This window comes from Micropterus dolomieu, linkage group LG21, assembly GCF_021292245.1.
Source record: "Micropterus dolomieu isolate WLL.071019.BEF.003 ecotype Adirondacks linkage group LG21, ASM2129224v1, whole genome shotgun sequence".
Lineage (NCBI taxonomy): Eukaryota > Metazoa > Chordata > Actinopteri > Centrarchiformes > Centrarchidae > Micropterus > Micropterus dolomieu.
Window position 1 is genome coordinate 17,541,352 of NC_060170.1, and position 19,789 is coordinate 17,561,140.

The 19,789-nt window shown below is 41.5% G+C and overlaps 3 protein-coding genes across 3 annotated transcripts in view; 2 read left to right on the forward strand and 1 right to left on the reverse strand.

Moving 5' to 3' along the window:
* sprb (sepiapterin reductase b) overlaps positions 1–14,993 on the reverse strand; it is a 21,456-nt gene extending 6,463 nt beyond the window's left edge. The window contains 8 exon segments of the mRNA XM_046034580.1: positions 2,951–3,063; positions 3,065–3,192; positions 3,195–3,217; positions 3,297–3,525; positions 3,608–3,721; positions 5,790–5,885; positions 12,678–13,420; positions 14,365–14,993. Of these exon segments, the coding sequence (XP_045890536.1) occupies positions 2,951–3,063; positions 3,065–3,192; positions 3,195–3,217; positions 3,297–3,525; positions 3,608–3,721; positions 5,790–5,792 (610 nt within the window). The 5' untranslated portion in view covers positions 5,793–5,885; positions 12,678–13,420; positions 14,365–14,993.
* Positions 10,791–11,222, forward strand: LOC123959862 (zinc finger CCCH domain-containing protein 13-like; the record flags this gene model as incomplete). The annotated part of the gene is made up of 1 exon (XM_046034175.1): positions 10,791–11,222. A coding segment is annotated over exon 1 (432 nt), but the record flags the coding sequence as incomplete, so codon positions are not given.
* LOC123960076 (leucine zipper putative tumor suppressor 3-like) lies at positions 11,433–19,586 on the forward strand. The gene is made up of 7 exons (XM_046034584.1): positions 11,433–11,630; positions 12,711–13,181; positions 13,275–13,442; positions 13,981–14,109; positions 14,378–14,569; positions 14,798–15,028; positions 17,832–19,586. The coding sequence occupies exons 1-7, from the start codon at positions 11,433–11,435 to the stop codon at positions 18,891–18,893; spliced, it is 2,451 nt and encodes an 816-aa protein (XP_045890540.1). The 3' UTR covers positions 18,894–19,586.
* The last annotated feature ends 203 nt before the right edge of the window (positions 19,587–19,789 follow it).

Here is a 19,789-nt window from a genome sequence, read left to right on the forward strand (position 1 = left end):
GTTATGATGTTATGATTGTGGCTCTGGACTTTAACTTATTTTAACAAGCTATAAAAGGTAATGCCCTGGCAGTGGCAAATAGCTTTGGTTATTATTCTATTTGATTACAATAATGTTTACGCTGAGATTTACAAGAAATATTTTATTGCTACTATCTAAAGGGAATACTACTGCTAAAAAATACCTTATTTATTTAAAGTGTTTGCAAACCATATGTTATAGCACTTTTGTGTAAGCAGTACATTTAAAATAAAAGTGTGCAAGAATTTATTATTCAATTTTGCGCAAAATCAACAATGTGATTAATCGCTATTAATTACAGCAAATTGTGCAAATTTTAATTGTTTAATCGTCATAAACAGCGTTTTTCCCTCTAACCAACAATACACAAGAATGACATCTGTGACCATGGTAACTTTAAACAACAAACATGGCAATATCTCAGCTGTAGCCTCAAAAGCTTAGAAGAGTTACTCATTAAAAATGCATGACAAAAACAAGACTAAAATTTCTTTAGTTTCTATTGACTAAAACTAGTTCAGACAAAATGAGCAGTGTAGACCCTGGATGTTGGGCTCACGTTAATCAAATAATTGGTAAAATATGCAACAGATAAATTGATGATGAAAATAATTGTTAGTTGAAGATTTAATAGTATACACTTAAGAAACATAACATTACGTTTTTTGTCATACTTCAATGTCTGGTGAATGAAAAGTTTGAACTCTAGAAGCACTCGACAAAAATATTGTTCATAGTCCATGCACCCTCTATAAGGTTCTATTCAAGTATTTCCAATACTTCAGAATATCTCTCTCATTTAGATGAATCATTCTACAAACATGCTGCATGTCTCAGCCAGTGCACATTCATTTAAAGTATGCATTGAATGGCTGATTGCAATCCCTGGGGGAGACAAACTGATAAGAGGATTGATTGACAGATCAGGGGGTGTTGCTACGGCATAATTTATCTCAGAATGGCTGCTACGGAGTTCACATTGAGAGGAGATAATGTCATTTTACGCCTAATAAGCTAATGGATCCTAAATCCATTTCTTAGCGTGCATATGAGCTGAACACCATTACCCTAATGGTGATGCACTGACTAGGGATGGAGAGAATGGCAGTGAATGTTATTTGAGTTTAAATCCACTCTAACATGTGGGGGACAGATTATGACAGAGGACATGATGGATACAGTTTTGCCTCCTCAGTTAACTCTAGCCCTGGTTATTCCTCAGAGGGCTTAGATTAGGCTATTTTTGCAGAAATTAAGGCACTAAACAGTTGATTAGGGATAATACTAATTTGTTTTTTTCAGTAACTAACTAATTTTTGTAATATTTCATGTAGGGCATCTATTTGTATATATAAAATATGTAAAACATAAAACAAAAGTGCAAAAAATGCAACTGTAATGGGGTAGACCTGTATCGGCCTGATTTTGAGTGCAGTGATAGTGTGATGGGTGAGCACCTAGAGTGAGTGTGCATTCGGTGGGTGTGGTTTTCACATGGGTTGATTGCATGGGGATGGGCTCAGAAATTGACCTCCGATCCGCAGTCATTTAACCAGCTACACACTAAGCTCAGTGAATTTTCTGCTTGTCTCCTGTGTGCAGGTACAGAGTTGTGATATGATTGTCTTCTTCTCTGGGTGTATATATAATGTGTTATGTGGGCTGATGGCAGTTTCTGTCGTGTGGAATGTTTGTAAATTGCTGTTTAAGGAGTTTTTTGCTTGTCTCCTGTATGCAGTGTGCGGGTGTGCTGAGGCTGCTGCTGATATCCCAGATAGTGTGACACACGGCTGGGTCGTTGTCTGGGGAATCGCATGGTGCAGAGCCACAGCTACTTAGTGGTGTTACCAGAGGCCCCAAGTACACTGAAAAGAATCATAGACCCATTTAGTCATGTCAACTTACTTCTTCTTTTTAACTCAAATAGCTCTGACAAGTTTTGGATTTTGAACTCAACTGTATGAGTTTTAGAAAGTTAAACTTGCATTAATTCATTGTGTTGACTATTTGACACTTTTGTCGTGTTGATTCAACTTACGTATGTAAGTTATCAGTTGAAAAAAAAGGCGAGAGTATGAGGATTGCCTAGGTGCTGCGTCTTTTGAGTTTGAGAAAAACATATACATAATCAACTAATTATTAGGGTTTAGCAAGTACTCAGTTAAAACGAGTATCCGGTACAGATACTTCTTATGAGTATCATCAGAGTAAAATGTGCCAATATCTTATATATATCATATAAATATATGAATATAAAAAAATCAATTACTATTCTCTGAAGCTCAATTCTGAGGCTGTTCTGTAAATGGTTTTCTAATAAATATAGCAAGTTCTGATAAAAATTTCAGGCTTAAATAACTTCCAGTTAATACCACCCACTTATAGATTAAGCCCCGCCAAATCTGAGTACAGATACAGAAAATTTGGTGTTCTTGCTCACCCCTGCTAATTATACACTGCAGATAAGTCATATATTCAAATTCCAAAGAAAATATAGACACTTCTGTGGTAAACATGTTCTATGTTCGTTAGACAAGTGAAAGCAAGTTTCCTTGAATGGACAATGTAATATAGATAGTTGTTTTAACTCACAGTATTAAGTTCAAACAACAAATTATCATTAATTAAACAAATTGTATAACGTAACATCATGAGTTGAAACAAAGCTTTTCTTAAAGTTGAGTTTACTCACATTTTTAAGGCAGCAATTGAACTTAAGTTTTTAAGTTGAACCACCTAGATAATTTTTACAGTGTATGTATGTGCGCATGTGCATGTATGAGACCATCATCATAAACTTAATAATTTATTCACAGGCATCACTGTACATTTTTTTATGGTTAATACAACATTTGGCCAAGGGACATTTGAAAAATCTCATTTTGGCTAACATTGGCACAGGTCAATATATAAACTTGTATATACCGACCGGTAGAGTAGCTGAGGACTTTGACATTTGGGTCCTCCTCAGCCAGTACCGTGAACATCATCTTTCTGGCTGCTTTGGCAGTGCAGTACAGCACCCCAGGAGGGAAAGGCCTTCACCATGCTCCATCGCATGCCTTGTCTGCATGGAAATACCTGCAGGATTCCTGCAGTCAGTGCCAGAGCAGAGCTAATGTTGAGGGACAGATAGGAGTTCACCTCATCAGCATCAGTGAAACTTACAACTTACGGGAAATGTCACCCAGTGAGGCTAGGAGCAGAGAGAAAAAGAGAGAGCATGAGTCGGTGTGGGGAAGTATGTGGAAAGATAATACAACAAAAGAATTAACCAGCATTGTTGATAAGAAGCACATGATCTGTTTCATTTATAGCTTCCTGCCTTGCCACCCTGACTGTTTCATTCACCCCCTCTCTCGTGCTGAGATTGACAGCTATGTAGAGAACCACCAGCTGCTGTTCCTCAGTGAAGCTCTGCAGCTTGTCCTTCATGTCTTGCAGCAGAGTTTTAGAGCGAGCTACCAGCAGGAGGACAGAGCCGGGCTTCAGCAAGTGGGACACGTGGATGGACACAAAATGTTTGTTTGCTTGTCTTTTTGTCTTTTGTTCTTATGTTATATTTTTCTACAACCTGATCACTTACTTTGTGTGCCACCACCTGTCCAAATCCCTTGGAGGCTCCTGTGATGATACAGAAGCACCGGTCCAGAGTCCTGGGGTTCAAAGAGCAAATGTCTGGCATCCTGTCAAGTTTTCTCTGGTGGTGTAAGTGATGGTCAGTGAAAAAAGTGGAAAAAAAGGGGATATGAAAAGAGACTTACATCAAATGTGAAATGAATAGAGACCACTGCTTTTGTCAGCATGTGAGAAGGATGTGAATGCTGAGCTGCTTTTATAACCCAACATAACCATGAAGAACTAATGGACGTCACGTGTTATATTTCACAGTGACAAGAGAATTAAGAGAAAAGTAGTATTAACTGAGTGCCACATTAGTAAATAGAATATTCATATGTTTAAAGGACTTACATTTTTAAAAATACATTATTTGATCCAGAATAATTAAAATGACAATTGCACAACTTCTTTAAAACAAAAAAGTTTTTGACTAGCATCATTTCACTATAAATCTAATAAAGAACTTTATAAACTTGCATTTATGGACAACAAATCATAGAGACCCTAAAACATTTTTGGATATAATATTAAACACTTAAAATGCCAAGACAAGAACATGCAATAAAACTGCAAAACTACAATAAAGAATGATCATCCTTTCATGCATTCCATGATTTATATGAGAGAAAATTACCACAGGCTGTGTTTAAGTGAATTGATACGCTAGCTTGTTTATGTTAAATGACTGACATAATCAATTGAAATAGCTCTTGCATCTCAGCAAAAGAAGATCCATGAACTGCATGTCTATATGAGCTATTTCCTGGATACAATGTACTTTCACTCTGAATGCAGGCTCCCCCAAAACACATTTTCATGCGCAGTGAGTGCAGAGTGCGCACAGATAGGCAGGTATGCCAGCTGTTCTTATTACAAATGTGTTTTTTTTTTCATTTTTGTGTTAGTGCATTTGTTTCATTAATTGCTGTTGGGATGCAAAGATTTAAATAAATTCCATACCCTAGTTTTGGCCCCAAACAAATGGAATTAAAAACTGACATTACATGAAATTAGAGAAATTATTATTCTTAATAAACACCAAACAACAATTTATCTTACTCCCCTCTAGTTGACAGACACAAAATAAATGAGGAGAACAGAGATATACAAAGAAATGGGGTCCAGTTTAGCTGAGCTGGGTGGAAAAAATCATAGCGCTCAATAGTGGCCAAAGGGAGTCAGAGAATCCCTGGAGACCTGAGAGGTCCCCCCCAATCCCACCCCCACCCATGCTTACAGCAGTATTGCAGCTGCCAGTCAGTGGCAGTACAAGTTGCCAGCAAATAGACACCACTGCCCCCTAATGGACAGTCAAGAGAATCTCTTTAAAAATTGCCGATTTGATTGTATAGAGACTACAATGGCCTAAAAAATAAATTTGTGGATTTGGGCAACTATACCATAGAGCATTACACTACCTTATCCTATATTACATTAGAAAACTGGGTTGGGGAGTAAGTAAACGCATTATATCAGATCACAGTACTATTACTACTATTAACAGACGCTCTGGAAATGTGATCACTTTTTAATTAAATTCTGTAGAAAATCACTTATTGGATCATGCAGAAAATAGTCTGAAGTAAGTTAATGCAGTCATCAGGGTCAGAGTACTACTGGTCCTCTATTCTACCAGGTACCTACATTCAGCTATTACTGACTAGCCAGTACCAGTATTTGTTAGTCTGCACATATTTTGACACAGCAGGAAAAGATGTCTCTAATAACATTAATGCTATTATGTGTAGCTGTTCCTAGCAAAGCCCGGCTTTTGTGCATGGTGTTTAACTGGCATTTCCAGGACACTTTATTTAAACCAAGTCATTAATGTTAATTAGGTGGTGGTATGGTAATGGTGCAGTGGATAAGACAAATGCCTTTGGTTTGAGAGACCTGGGTTCAATCCACCACCTCTGACATACATAGCAATTGTATTTGTATTGTACATGTATTTGTTACACTTGTGTTTTTCCGTATTTACCAAGTCTGCTGTGAAAAACAAATGTCGACCTGAAACCATTAAAAGGCCTGTGGTAACCTCCCTCAGTTACACACATGACACTGTAACCCTGACATGAATGTATGTAAGACTTCTTTCCACTTAATATAAATAACAATAAAAATAAATGCTTTCTAAAAACTCCTACCATGGACTTTTGGATTTACTCTGCATGTGTGCTTTGTGCCTGGGATGTTCCCCTCCCATCCTGCAGGGTGCACACTGGTGCTCATTTTCCTCACCACTTCAGCAGGGGGGAGGACAAGCAAAAGAGAAGAATGAGGATGTAACAACCACAAAGATACAAAAAAGCGCACAAAGCCATAATTAAGTGATTCAAAAATACATCGGGAACAAGAGCTCTACAGTGGGCTGCACATGAGATAAAAAACTTTGAGTAGAAGAAAAGGAATCTGATAAATCTATAAGTTGTTAAATTATTACATGTGCGAGTGAAAGTGGAGTTTGAAAGAACACAGTGTTTACCAGGCAGGGCAGGTCTAATGAAAGATGATGATGAGTTGCATTATAGGAAGTGTAGGACCCAACATATTTGTAGCTTGTGTCACCGCTCTAACAGTGACTCCAGCAGTTTTCTGTGTTTCTCTGTTCCCTCCTCCCTTGTGTGTCTGTGTATGTTTCTGTTGTGGTCACTGCTTTCGTTTCCAGGCACCTGGCTCATCTTCATATCTGATTGAAATCTACTCATCAAACTTCTCCTCATACTCTACTGCCACTCAGATTATTCTGTCCACTCAGTGGTATAGTTATTCTAGTGTATGTTTCTAATGTGGTTTTCCCTGTGCTTCAAGATACCAGGGCCAGCATCTTGTGTCAAGCCAGCAACCCCTTGTCGCTTCTCAGACTCCTACCAAACTGCGTACCAACTTTCCTCCAGGCATACTGATCACCCTTCAGCTCGCCTGCCATCGTCCTCCACTTTTCGGTTATACTCTTTTTCTTAAGACATTTTATTAAACATCCTCCGTCTAGTCTGTATCCACTCCTGGGTCTGCCAAAAAACAAAACCCGCAGCTTGACCCATGTCAGGGACTAAATATCTGGATATCTTGACATTTGCAGCATTGTATTTGAGTAGTCCCGTCAAAAGCCACACAACTTTATGGAAGTGCAAAACTAAATTGCTGGTGTCTGTGAAGATTCTCAGTCATCCAGGTCATAGTTATCCAACGAAGGTTAAAGTCAAAGGCAACTGGACTTGGTTGAAGTATCTTCATTTAAGAACTCCTTCTGGTGAACTAGTTTATCTAAAAAACATTGTATATGGCTATGACCAGTGAATTGATTTCAAATGCAGTTTCCCCTTAATAACAACATTTTTTAGAGAAGGTTTTCTTATTTGCCATTAATAAAACATTGGATAAAGGTACTGCAGCATTTAGATGACTTGAATGTGCATTAAAGCTGCTAGGGGAATGTGACATGATGTGAAGATAGGACAGCCCAAGGCATCAAACAGCAGACAGACAAAGTTAGGGACTAGCTGGTGGATCATTTAACAAATAAAGACACAGGTATTTATCTCAGGAGACCAAAACTGACCTAAAAGAGTGTAAAAGTGAATTGTAGTTCTTTTCTCCAAATTAGTGACAACGATCTGTGTCCGCTGGACGTTTTCAGGCTGTGGGCAAATGTTTGCTAACAAATACACTATAACGACTTTATGGTGAAATTGTGTTGCGCATCCTCCAAGTATCCAAAGAAACCAGCTAATGTGGCTGTAAATTAAAAGAATGTTGTTTTTAGTTGAGTATTTTATGTTCTGTATCACATGTTGAAATGGGTGAAATGTCCTGAAAATGATGGGTGACCCAAAAGGAGATGTCAACAGACTTCAGCAGCAAATAAACTTGAACATGAATATTGAAACAAAACTTTTCTAAAAAAAAAAGCAAACAAAATAATTACTGAGCAGGCTAATAAACATAATAAACACACTCATTTATCTGGGCATGCATCACTCCTGTTTGCGTCCAGTGTCTCATCCACCTCTGCGCATCCATCCATCCATTCAGGGGACTGTATATGAGTCTATAGGCTTTTCCCGAGGGAGAGCACTTGATCAATGCCAAAAGGGGGCGTTTGTCTCATACAGCCGAAGGGGCGGGACCAGAGGTGGGTGTGTGTCTCTCAGCTGATGCGCGTATCAACCGACCGACTCCATCATCAGCATCCGACGCTGACAGCGGTCGAAGACAGCATCCCTAATATTACGGACCCATGGTATCATCACAGAATAATTCAGAGCCCGACCGACCTGGACTGACGTTGCTGCTTTGTGACAATATTGTTTATTGAGGCTGCCATCTTACAAACCGCCGAGCTGCAAAATAGTGAGTAGCCTTTGATGATGGACCGCCAGGATGCTACAATCGGTAAATCAAAGCCACTGTCGTCAATGTCAATGACGCTGTGCATTTTAATGTAGGTAGATGTATTTGTTTTCTATTCAGCGAGGGTCGTGCGTTTGTTTCTTGTCACAGGCCTAGCGAGTAATTGTTTGGGAGCGCAGTCAATTCAGGGCTTGATGCGGATGCTGCTAAAGCCGCCCTTGCCGCCCAGGGATGCAGAGAAAAAGGGAGAGAGGGGGGGAGTCGTGAGGGGAGGGGATTGAGGCAGAGCAGCAGATAGATGGGCAGTGTATTTTACTACTACTACTATTCACCCAAGTGGAAGTAAACCTCTAGTAAATGGGCTGAGGAGGGGAGGTGCACTGGCATGACTGCCTCTATCTATCTATCTATCTATCTATCTATCTAACTATTTATCTATCTATCTAGCCACCTACTGCAACACATCCTATCCATATAAAGGATATATATTCTGTTTTAGTTGTTGATTCAATTTTATGGTAATTTTGGAGGCTGCACTTTGTGGTGATGTTGAGTTGTATTGCATTGCTGAGAGGTGTTTCTCTCAGTGTGTTTGGATGTGTCTGCCTTCATAGGAGGCAGTAAATGGCTAACAGGAAACGAAGGGAAAGAGTTGTAGATGACGTACCCCAAGCTAGCAGGTATTTCAGTCTAATATAGCAGTCCTGCAATAAATCCTCTGTTGAAACTGTTTTACAGAGGTGTTGACTCAAAGTTATGGTCACACTGGAGGCTGTAGTTTGTGGTGCTGTTATATTTTATACTGTTCTCCTGAGAAGTGTTTCTAAAATCTTGGTTGAAGGTGGACTACCAGGGCCAGATAAACCAGCTAGGGGGGGCCAACTGAGCCTCCCACACTCACATTGCAACCAACCAGTATACTTGCGATTATTTGATTAAACAACATTTACTTAAAAATATGCAGCGTGGAACATAATAGCAACTTGGAGTATAGTAAATAGTAAAGACAGGACCTTGAGATTTGATCAAGTTAGGCATACCATTTCAGTTTTTACCATGTTTTATTGGTGCATATTTCTACAAAGTCACTGCCACACAGATAACCTCTGGCCTTACCAGTTGCCCACTTTGCCCAGTTGGCACACCAGCCTGGTGTATAACAAAATACAAAATAGCACCACAAACTATAGCCTCCAAAACAAGAGTAAAGTTGAATCAACTTATCTACAGAACAGTTTCAACAAAAAAATAACAATATCACCTTCATGAAGGATTTATTGCAGGGGTGTTGTATTAATCCGCATTAATTTTAGCTAGGTGTGCCTAATAAACTGGCAACTGAGTGTATATTGGGTGGACACATTAACAGGAATACCTGCACACTGCAGATTCATGCAAACCAATAACAGCTCTTTTTATTCGAGTAGTTTACAATGTTGAGATGTTGGCATTGAGACTGCTGACAATGCTCTATGGCAATTTTTAGGCCATAGTTTTTGGTATTTTTGGGTTGGATTGTACTACTTTAAAAGTTACCATAACCCTGAAGTAATGCTGAATGACTGCATAACTTTTCCTATTTTTATGAGAATTGCTCATAAACCTAATTTTAATTTAATTTTAATTCTGTGGTTAGTGTTGCCTTTTTACACAGCACTAACCCAAACCCAAATAAATCTATTTGGACCCCAAATGTAGGATATGTAGACATTTGTCTGTGAATGACTTTTTGGCAACCAAAATGAATATATATTTGTTTGTTGTAATAACATTGCTTTACAGTCATGTCCATATTTTGTCACGTTCATTAAATGTGCAAGCCAAATTTTTGGCAACTGGAAGGGCTACCTCATAAACAATTTACTACATATTGATTTATAGGATAAAAAGAAAAGAAAAAATATCTAAAAGTTAAAAAAAAGTTTGATTTAGCAATTATTATAGTCATTATTTTAACACAGAGCAGTGGGATCTGTGAAATCCTGAGCAACATTTTTCTGATAGAGTGAACGAAACCTGAACTGAAGTTGAACAAAAATGTTTTTATTGCAGGGCTGTTATTTTGTATGGTAGATCTGTTTTATACAGGTGTTCTTGTATTTGTGTTCACAAAAATGCAAACAACAAAACAAATACCCTCCTCCAGTTCAGTGAGGACACAATATCCAGTATAATTCTGTTTTGCACTGGTCTGGTGTGAGTGACCTCTTCACCCAGCATCCATTTAACTTATGCACACAATGGGGTGGTGATGGCGCAATGGATAAGATGCCTGCCTTTGGTGTGAGAGACCCGGGTGTGCGACCTCTGACATGTATAGCAATTGTAAGTCGCTTTGGATAAAAGTGTCACATAAATGTAAATGTACACAAACAAAATTTACATCTTACCTACAAACTGTATACATAATAAACATGTGACATAAATAGAAAGTAACACTGTTATTTTATCATTAAACTGGAGGACAGGTTTTATTTTTACATTTTATTTATACACTCTCTGTAAGCATAATTATCCAGACTTATCTTTGTGACCCTTTTCATTTTTATCATGGTGGGAGGACCACGCTGCCCCTGTATGTGGGTTGGAATCTATTCTGCATTAACTATTATTGTATAACTAGTCATTATGCAATTACAATATTGTATAACTCCTTTCGTTTTTCTGTGTTCCTCTAGTGTGTGTGCCCCCACTACCTGCATTAGGTTGTGATGACCCACACTTCTTCCAAATGTATCTGTGACCCTCCCCAATCCTGACTCCTAACCTCTAATTCCTGACCTTTGACCCCCACTATGGGCAGTGTTGGCAGTGGGGTGGCAGGAGAGCAGGAGTTTGCCATGAAGTCTGTGGGCACGAGGACCACCCTTCCCCGGGCCCCTCCTCTCTCTCGCCGTTGCCCTGCCGACCGCAGCTGCAGCGCAGAGCGACTGCCCCGCCCCCCGGCGACTATATCAGACGGGACGGCTTCTAGCGATGAACGAGGGAGTGTTAGTATCGGGACTGGGACCTGTACCGGGACTGACCGGCCCACCGAAACAGCCTCCTCTACCAACACTGAATGTACCATGACCGCCCCGTCCAACAACAACCAGTTGGAGTGTGGCAACGGCAGGCGGGAGAGAGAGTGGGAGAGGGAGAGGGAGAGGCAGCGTGAGCGGGGCAGAGACAGGGACCGGGACCGAGACTGGGACAGAGAGAGGTTAGAGAGGGAGCGAGAAAGGGAGAGGAACCGGGAGAGGGAGCGGGAACGAGTGGAGAGGGAGAGGCTGGAGCGAGAGAGGGAGCGGGAGAGGGAGCGAGCCAGAGAGAGGGAAAGAGAAAGAATTGAGAGGGAGAAGATAGAAAGGGAGAGGGAGCGAGAGAGGGAAAGAGAGAGGGAGAGGGAAAGAGAGAGGCTGGAGAACGAGAGGATGGAAAGAGAGAGAGAGAGGGAAATGCAGGCTGCAGGTTTAGATGTTTGTGGGAACATTGTGGGCCGAGGAGGAAACGAGAAGAACAGCGTTGGCATGAACCAACACCACCACAGAGAGATGGCAGCCACCAGAAGTGATAGTGAGAACAATCCAGGCAGCCATAACCCACCAAACCACAACCCGCCCAAGATCCTGCCAGTGTCGGGAAAACTGGAGCAGGTACTTCAAGATTGAGGACAATGGTTCTCAACCTGGGGGTCATCATTAAAATTATCAAAGGTGTCACAAAACGATTAGCTGGGTAGGACACAGTGAAAAACAACATTATGTTTATTTTTCCAACTGTTCTCAAATCTTCACATTTTCCTTGTTAAAGACTTTGTTTCGTTTTACGTCTTCAGGCCTTTAGAAACTATTGAAATGGAACAATCAGAGAAAGGAAACTCACCCTTAAGTTTAACTGCTCACAACTCATAGATATGCAGCCTGTGACAAGGGGTTGCAAGCAGAAAGGTTTTGGACCCCACTGATGTAGAACACCATATTTCAAACTTTTAAAATATAGGTTCAGAGATTTCAAGCGTGACTTGATTCAAAACTTGCATGCATGTTGAAAGAGTTATTGGTTGCTGTATACTGGTGGTGAAGTGATCTCTACGTAGCGCAACTCAAATGTTAGTGAGGGGGGACAAAATTCACTGTCCTTATTCCGCGCAAATATGCATTAGAAATTTCAGCCAAAGCTATCGTGCGGCTTCAGCAGTGGCCAAGTTAGACAAATCATGAGTCTTTTTAGTACCAAATTTCCTCCACCACAGTTCAGCAAACGGAGGGAATTTCATACTAAAAAGACTATAACTTTGGAAGATTTACTTTATTTTGGTGGTACTTAACGAGAACTGTGAATCTCATCATCACTCTCTTACTTTGGAGTCACATTAGAATGGTATCACCTCATGGCCAGTATGGATAGAAGGAATGATTATAGCCACCTATAACACTTAATGGATATCTGAGTATTGTATTAAGACTTCAAAACCCCAACCTTTAGAAAATTATTTATGCCATCTGGCATATACCTATTTGCAAGGATTAAAGTGTCTCAGGAAATAAACAAATACATCTCAAGCAGTTCCAAATATATCACGATATGTATTATATTGTGTTATTATGCTTAACACATCAAAATGCTGAATTATGTCATTGAATCTTTGGCTGCATTGTATTTTTTTCTCTGAGCTACAGTAATGTATCTGTTTCTCTTACTGTCTTTCCTTCCTTCCTCCATCTCTTTTGTAGGCGATGCAGAACAACTCAGGACTCGTTCGTCCCTCTGCCTTCAAGCCAGTGGTTCCCAAGAGCTTCCACTCCATGCAGAACCTGGTGGGCCAGGCAGGAGGGGCTGGGAGCGAGGGCAAGACTGAGGCAAGGAGTGAAGGGTTCAGTGAGAGCAGAGGAGGCAGGAGAGGGAGGGACGGAGCAGGAGGGGAATCAGGAGAGGTCCCAGAGGCCCTGCTCCTGGACCAGGACAGCCCAGTGAGGGTCAGCAGAAGTGAGGGTGGGGGAAATGGGAATGAAGTGGTTCAGGGAGGGATGTCTGACTCAGGGAGGAACTCCCTGACCAGCCTGCCCACCTATACAGGCTCGGGGTCTGGTTGTGGGCCCCCAGCAGTCCTGGGGCCTCTCAGTGCTTCTACCAGCCACATCAACAGGTTGGGCATGGTTGGGGCAGCTGCAGCCCTGGACAAGCTGGAAAAGCCTGGCTACCAGGTAAGGCCATCATCCATTCTCACTTAGTCCACCACTTCATGCACTTTGCTGTTAACCATCTTTAACGCATCATCATGTGGATCTTTCCTCCAGAACGGGCTCAGCGCCTCAGACAGTGGCCGGTCCTCCTCAGGAAAGAGCTCCTCGTCCTATCAGAGACTGAGCCACCTGAGTGATGCCCCAGCACCTCTACGCCCCTCCCCCTCATCTGATGACATCATCCAGGACCTAGAGGACCGCTTGTGGGAGAAAGAACAAGAGGTCAGAGGCCACTCGGAAATGTCTGATTAGCAGCTGTTTTGCACTTTGAGGGCACTCCATTAAAAAGGATATTTGCCAGCTGTTTAGTGGTGCATGCATTTGGTGTGAGAGACCTGGGTTCAATCCCCCACTGTGACCCATCCACCATTGTGTCCTTAACCCTTCATTGCTCCAGAGGCGTGTGACCTCTGACATGTATAGCAATTGTAAGTCGCTTTGGATAAAAGTGTCAGCTAAATAAATAAATGTAATGTTTAAAGAGTCAGTTCACCCAAATTACAACCATTTACTTTCCCCAGTGTTAAAATCTCTGTTTCTAAAATTTCTGCTGCCACCCCAATACAGTGGAGATGAATGGAATTTTTATTGGGGTAATCACATCACAGCCTTCATACAGTTTACCAGCAAACTGTATCTTGAGCAGTTTTTTAGCAGCTGACTATTGATAATCCCACATTTTGTTGTCCAAGTTGGATTTCTTTCACTTTTAATATTTAAGTAGTTGCTTTCTGGCTCCCTTCTTCCTCTTTTCTACCAGGTGCAACATATGCGCAGAAACTTGGACCAAAGTGAGGCAGCAATCATTCAGGTGTTTGAGGAGAAGCAACGTGTCTGGGAGCGACAGATGGATGAGCTGAGACAGAACTATGCCTCGCGCCTTCAGCAGGTGAACACACTAGATACTTTGATCCAACTTAGAAACATTTTTGGGGCGGGCTAGCGGGGCAATACCAAGACATTTGAGGATGTCATTTTGGTTTTTGGGAAAGACTAATAAAAGAATTAAGACATTTTCTAGACTAATCTTTTATAAACCAAACAACTATTGTTTGATGTACTATTAAATGATAAAATAACCAACAGATGGAATCGACAATGAAAAGTATCGTTATTTGCAGACCTGCTTACACTGTGTATGTACATTTTGTCTGCAGGTTACCCGTCGTGCTCAGCGCTCCCAGACTGCCCTGCAGGCCCAGATAAGCCGTCTGTCCCAGGACAAGAGGAGGCTCCAGGAGGAGATGGCAGCTCTGTTGGCCCAGAGAGAGGAGCTGGAGAGAAAGTGTCTGGATTACAGGAAGGAGCAGGCTGACATCTTGCCTCGTCTGGAGGAGACCAAGTGGGAGGTGAGATAGGAGTCCATGAGGTGGTGCGCTTGACTAGTTCAGGAAAATGTTATCAGGGTTACATCATGGTAGACTGAGCAGTGGAGCGCTGAGTACAAGGGTGTGCATGAAGCGGCCTTTGTCTGAAAGTATGTGTGTACATGCAACCCACTTGTATGCAATGGGATTAGGAGTAAATTTACCATAGCACTTAAATACTAACCCACTAACTCGTTCTTCGTGTGGCAGGTGTGTCAGAAGGCGGGAGAGATCTCCCTGTTGAAGCAGCAGCTGAGGGAAAGTCAGGCTGAAGTCACCCAGCGAGCTGGAGAGATGGTGGCCCTGAGAGGCCAGCTGAAAGAGCTCAATGCCCAGCTAAGGGAGCGAGAGGAGACCATGCTGGGCCTGAAGGACTCCTACAGTACCAAGAGTCTGGAGCTGGAGAAGTGTGAGGGAGAGCTGAGGAGGACTCTGTCAGAGGTAAGCTAAGTTTCACCCCAGTTTGGTTCAAGATATAATAATAGGCTAATTTGTCAGCATAAATATTTCTGAGTCATATCATTTTTAATTAGGAGCAAAAAGGTGACTGCCTTTGGGCAACGTATAATTATATATATGTGCTTTTATCATCAGTCAGACAAATTTGGTGCTATTTTTCCAATAATATAAAATAATATAACAGATGTGTGGGGGGGGGAGTACAATATTATATACAGTGGATAGAAAAAGTCTATGTTAAAATGCCAGGTTCAGACAAAGATAAATCATGTCAGAACTTTTTCCACCTTTAATGTGACCTATAATGTGAACAATTCAATTGAAAAACAAATTGAAATCTTGAAAATTTAAAATAAAAGCCCTCAAATAACTTGGTTGCATAAGTGTGCACACCCTTAGACTAATACTTTGTTGAAGCAAATTTTGATTTTATTACAGCAGTCAGTCTTTTTGGGTAGGAGTCTATTAGCATGGCACATCTTGACATGGCAATATTTGCCCACTCTTCTTTGTAAAAGCGCTCCAAATCTGTCAGATTGCGAGGACATCGCCTGTGCACAGCCCTCTTCAGATCTCCCCACAGATGTTCAATTGGATTCAGGTCTGGGCTCTGGCTGGGCCATTTCAAAACATTAATCTTCTTCTGGTGAAGCCATGCTTTTGTGGATTTGGATGTGTGCGTTGGGTCGTTGTCGTGCTGCAAGGTGAACTTCCTCTTCATCTTAAGCTTTCTAACCGACGCCTGAAGGTTTTGTGCCAAAATTGCCTGGTATTTGGAACTGTTCATAATTCCCTCCACCCTGACTAAGGCCCCGGTTCCAGCTAAAGAGAAACAGCCCCAAAGCATGATGCTGCCACCACCATGCGTCACTGTGGGTATGCTGTTCTTTGGGTGATGTGCAGTGTTGTCTTTGCAGCAAACATGCCTTTTGGAATTATGGCCAAAAAGTTCAACCTTGGTTTCATCAGACCATAACACATTTTCCCACATGCTTTTGGGGTATTTGATGTTTGTTTTTGCAAACTTCAGCCATGCTTGGATGTTTTTCTTTGTAAGAAAAGGCTTCCGTCCTGCCACCCTACCCCATAGCCCATTCATATTAATAATACGGGAGATAGTTGTCACATGTACCACACAGCCAGTACTTGCCAGAAATTCCTGCAGTTCCTTTAATGTTGCTGTAGGCCTCTTGGAAGCCTCCCTGACCAGTTTTCTTTTTACCTTTCATCAATTTTGGAGGGACGTCCAGTTCTTGGTAAAGTCACAGTTGTGCCATATTTTCTCCACTTGATGATGACTGTCTTCACTGTGTTCCATGGTATATCTAATGCTTTGGAAATTCTTTTGTACCCGTCTGCTGGTTTATGTCTTTCAACAATGAGATCTCTCTGATGCTTTGAAAGCTCTCTGCAGACCATGGCTTTTAATCGGAGATGCAACTAAGAAAATATCAGGAAAATCCTACTAGAACAGCTGAACTTTATTTGTGATTAATCAGAGTCACTTTAAATGATGGCAGGTGTGTAATGACTTCTAGTTAACCTGAGTTTGAATGTGATTGGTTAATTCTGAACATAGCCACATCCCCAGTTATAAGAGGGTGTGCACACTTATGCAGCCAGATAGGTTTTAATTTTTCATTTTTCCCCCTCAAAGATTTCAATTTGTTTTTCTATTGAATTGTTCACATTATAGGTCACATTAAAGGTGGAAAAAGTTCTGACATGATTTATCTTTGTCTCATTATTTTACATCATAAGAACCTGGCATTTTAACAGGGGTGTGTAGACTTTTTCTATCCACTGTAGTAATATTAAAGAACAATAGTTTGTCACACTATCTGGTTGGAAAATCAGATCTGTGTTATCAACGTACAATTGTATATTAGTAGAATTTATGAACAAGACATTATTCTCACTATATGTTGAAGGTGACTAGATTTTGTGCATCTCCCTCAGCTATGTTTAAAAATGGTGGTAATGCAAAACTTACTACAAGCTATAGGACGTGAGGCTCACATTATTCTAAGCCTAGGATGAAAATCTTGTGTAGTTGCAGAGAATGGTCGACTTTATCAAAGTCTTTAGAAAGGTCTATGAAAAGAGCAATGCGGATTACCACCCAAAGCAGTCAAAATATAGTTTACAACAAGTGAGATTGCAGGATTGGGATGCTTACCACTAAATCTAGTTTGTTGAGCGTTTAATCCTCACAATCCTTCAGAGGGATTCCAAAAACTTGGCGAGGAGACTGGGACAAATTGGGGATTGGGCAACGTTATATATTACAGCCGCAACAATTTTTCCTTTGTGCTGTATGAGCTTGTGTAAAGAGCCTGCAAGATCAAGAGCATTATTCGTGTTTGGTTAAGTACAATTTACAATTTATGCAAAAGTAAAATAAGTGAACATTCCTCAAGCATCAACAGAAAACAGTGCCAGGAAAACACAACAAAATACAAACGTGAGTTCATAAGCAAGTTTAAATATAATGTTTTAATATAAACTGATGTCAGACAACAGCTTTAATGTGGAAATTGCCTGGACTAAGTAGATTGCTTTCCCGCTATCAAAGCTCACTATTTTTTCTGTTTGTAGTATAGTCTCACTTGATTCGACTGACTGGTCTAACAAATGACAATACAATCATCCGTAACTGCTGCTAACTTAAAAAAAAAATACTGACTTGATTTGACTTGACATGCACAGAAATATTGACAGTCAAATACTATGTTTAAAACTTTCAAATTATATTTTCCTGTGATATATATTTTCCTTTCAACAGGTGTCCATCCTCAGAGAGAAGCTGGGTGTATTTGAGGCAGAGGTGCTGAGTTTAAAACGGGCTCTGAGTGAGGCGAGCAGAGGAGCAGAAGTTGTCATAAGCCCTAACTTAGCTGCTGCAGGGCTGTTGCCCCCCTGGGGAGTTGTCCACTGCCCACGTAACCCCACTGATTCGTCAACCAACTCCCTCACCCCCACATCTGACACCCTGTTGAGTCTTCAGAGTGATGAAGCCAAAGCCCAGCGGCAGGAAGCTCAGAGACAGGAGAGGCAGCAACGTGAAGAAGCTCAATGGCGTGATGTGCAGCAGCGCCAAGATGCCCACATGCAGCAGGAAATCCGAATGCGTCAGGACGCCCAAATCCGACCAGAGGCCCAACTCCGCCAGGAGGCTCATCTCCGGCATGAAGCCCAACTACGCCAAGAGGTTCAGCTCCGTCAGGAGGCCCATCTTCGTCAGGAGGCCCAGCTCTGCCATGAGGCCCAAATGCGTCAAGAGGCCCAGCTACGTCATGAGGCCCAACTCTGCCAAGAGGTACAGCTGCGTCAGGATTCCCACCAGCCTCAGCGAGTCCAGGAGGGTCACTGGGATGAGGCAGGGGAACTGCGCAGGCAACTAGAGCAGCTGCAGGCCGCATTGCGCCTGGAACGGCAGCAACGAGAGCGTCAGGCACTCAACTTCGACCAGGAGCGACACACCTGGCAGGACGAGAAAGAACGGGTTTTGAAATACCAGGCACAGCTGCAGCTCAGCTATGTGGAAACTCTGCAGAAGAACCAAGCTTTGGAAAAACGCATGAGCCAGTTGGGAGCCAAACCAAACACAACGTCCACCACCACCACTGTTACCACTACCACCACCACCTCCCCCACCTCTTCCAGTTCTCCACCACCAGCCCTCTCACCTCTCTCTCCTCAGCCCACACCCTCTCTATCTGGCCCCATCGCCCTCACCATCTCCCCACCTTGTGAAGACCAGAAGGGCCCTCCTTCTCTCCACCAGCTTGCCCCTCCCTGGGCTGGACCCTCACGCCTGGAGAGGATAGAGTCCACTGAGATATAGAGACAGCTCCATGAAACCAATTGTCCAGTTCAATACACTCACAGTGTCAATGCCTCTCACTCAAAATCACTTCAGCATACAGTTGAAAAACATGTCAGTCTACAATAGAATAAATCAGTGCAGTTTGACATACTTTTCAAAGCAACTATATATACTAAACAGCAACAAAAGCAGACTGCAAACATTATCAGTAACAAGCAGGTCATCTGAACCAGAAGTTGAACTACATTCAATATCAGTGATTTTTCAACTTCTAAGCAGCCTTTCTCTCACTGGTTGCACACTACTACATACTACATAATCAGTGCTCATGAAAAGTGTGCCACACTGATGGACGGGAGAAAAACAAAATGTTAAATGACAATGTTTAGATTACAGCACTCACACAGGGGGGCATTTAATGCCCATGCTAGAAAAGGACCGAGACAATCAGGGATATTGTCAGAAATGATCAACAAGAATATTATGCTGTATTTATTCATTGTAAGTCTGTGTCACTGGTAATGTCAAAGTAGAACTAGTGGTCAGAGTGTGTGATGTTAACGTTTTTTGGCCAGAGAGCGCCTTACTCCATTCTTTCCCACGTGCATAAGAGAATAACTAATGCTGGGAATAGATGAAAAAAAAAAATCATTGTGATTATCATTTTCAGTGCTTTAATTATAATATCAGTAAACCAGTTACACAACAGTATTACACATGGCTGGACTATTTCATTTAAAATCCCAGCAGACATTGGGGTTAAAGGTGACTCTTGATTCAGTTTTCAAGTCATTTCATGCACAGGGTCCAACATGCATGAGCCATTTAAACACATCATGAAGACCGACAGAGTTTATATTTTCTACAAATTGAATTAAATAGATATGTTTAGCAGATAATCAACCCCAACTGAA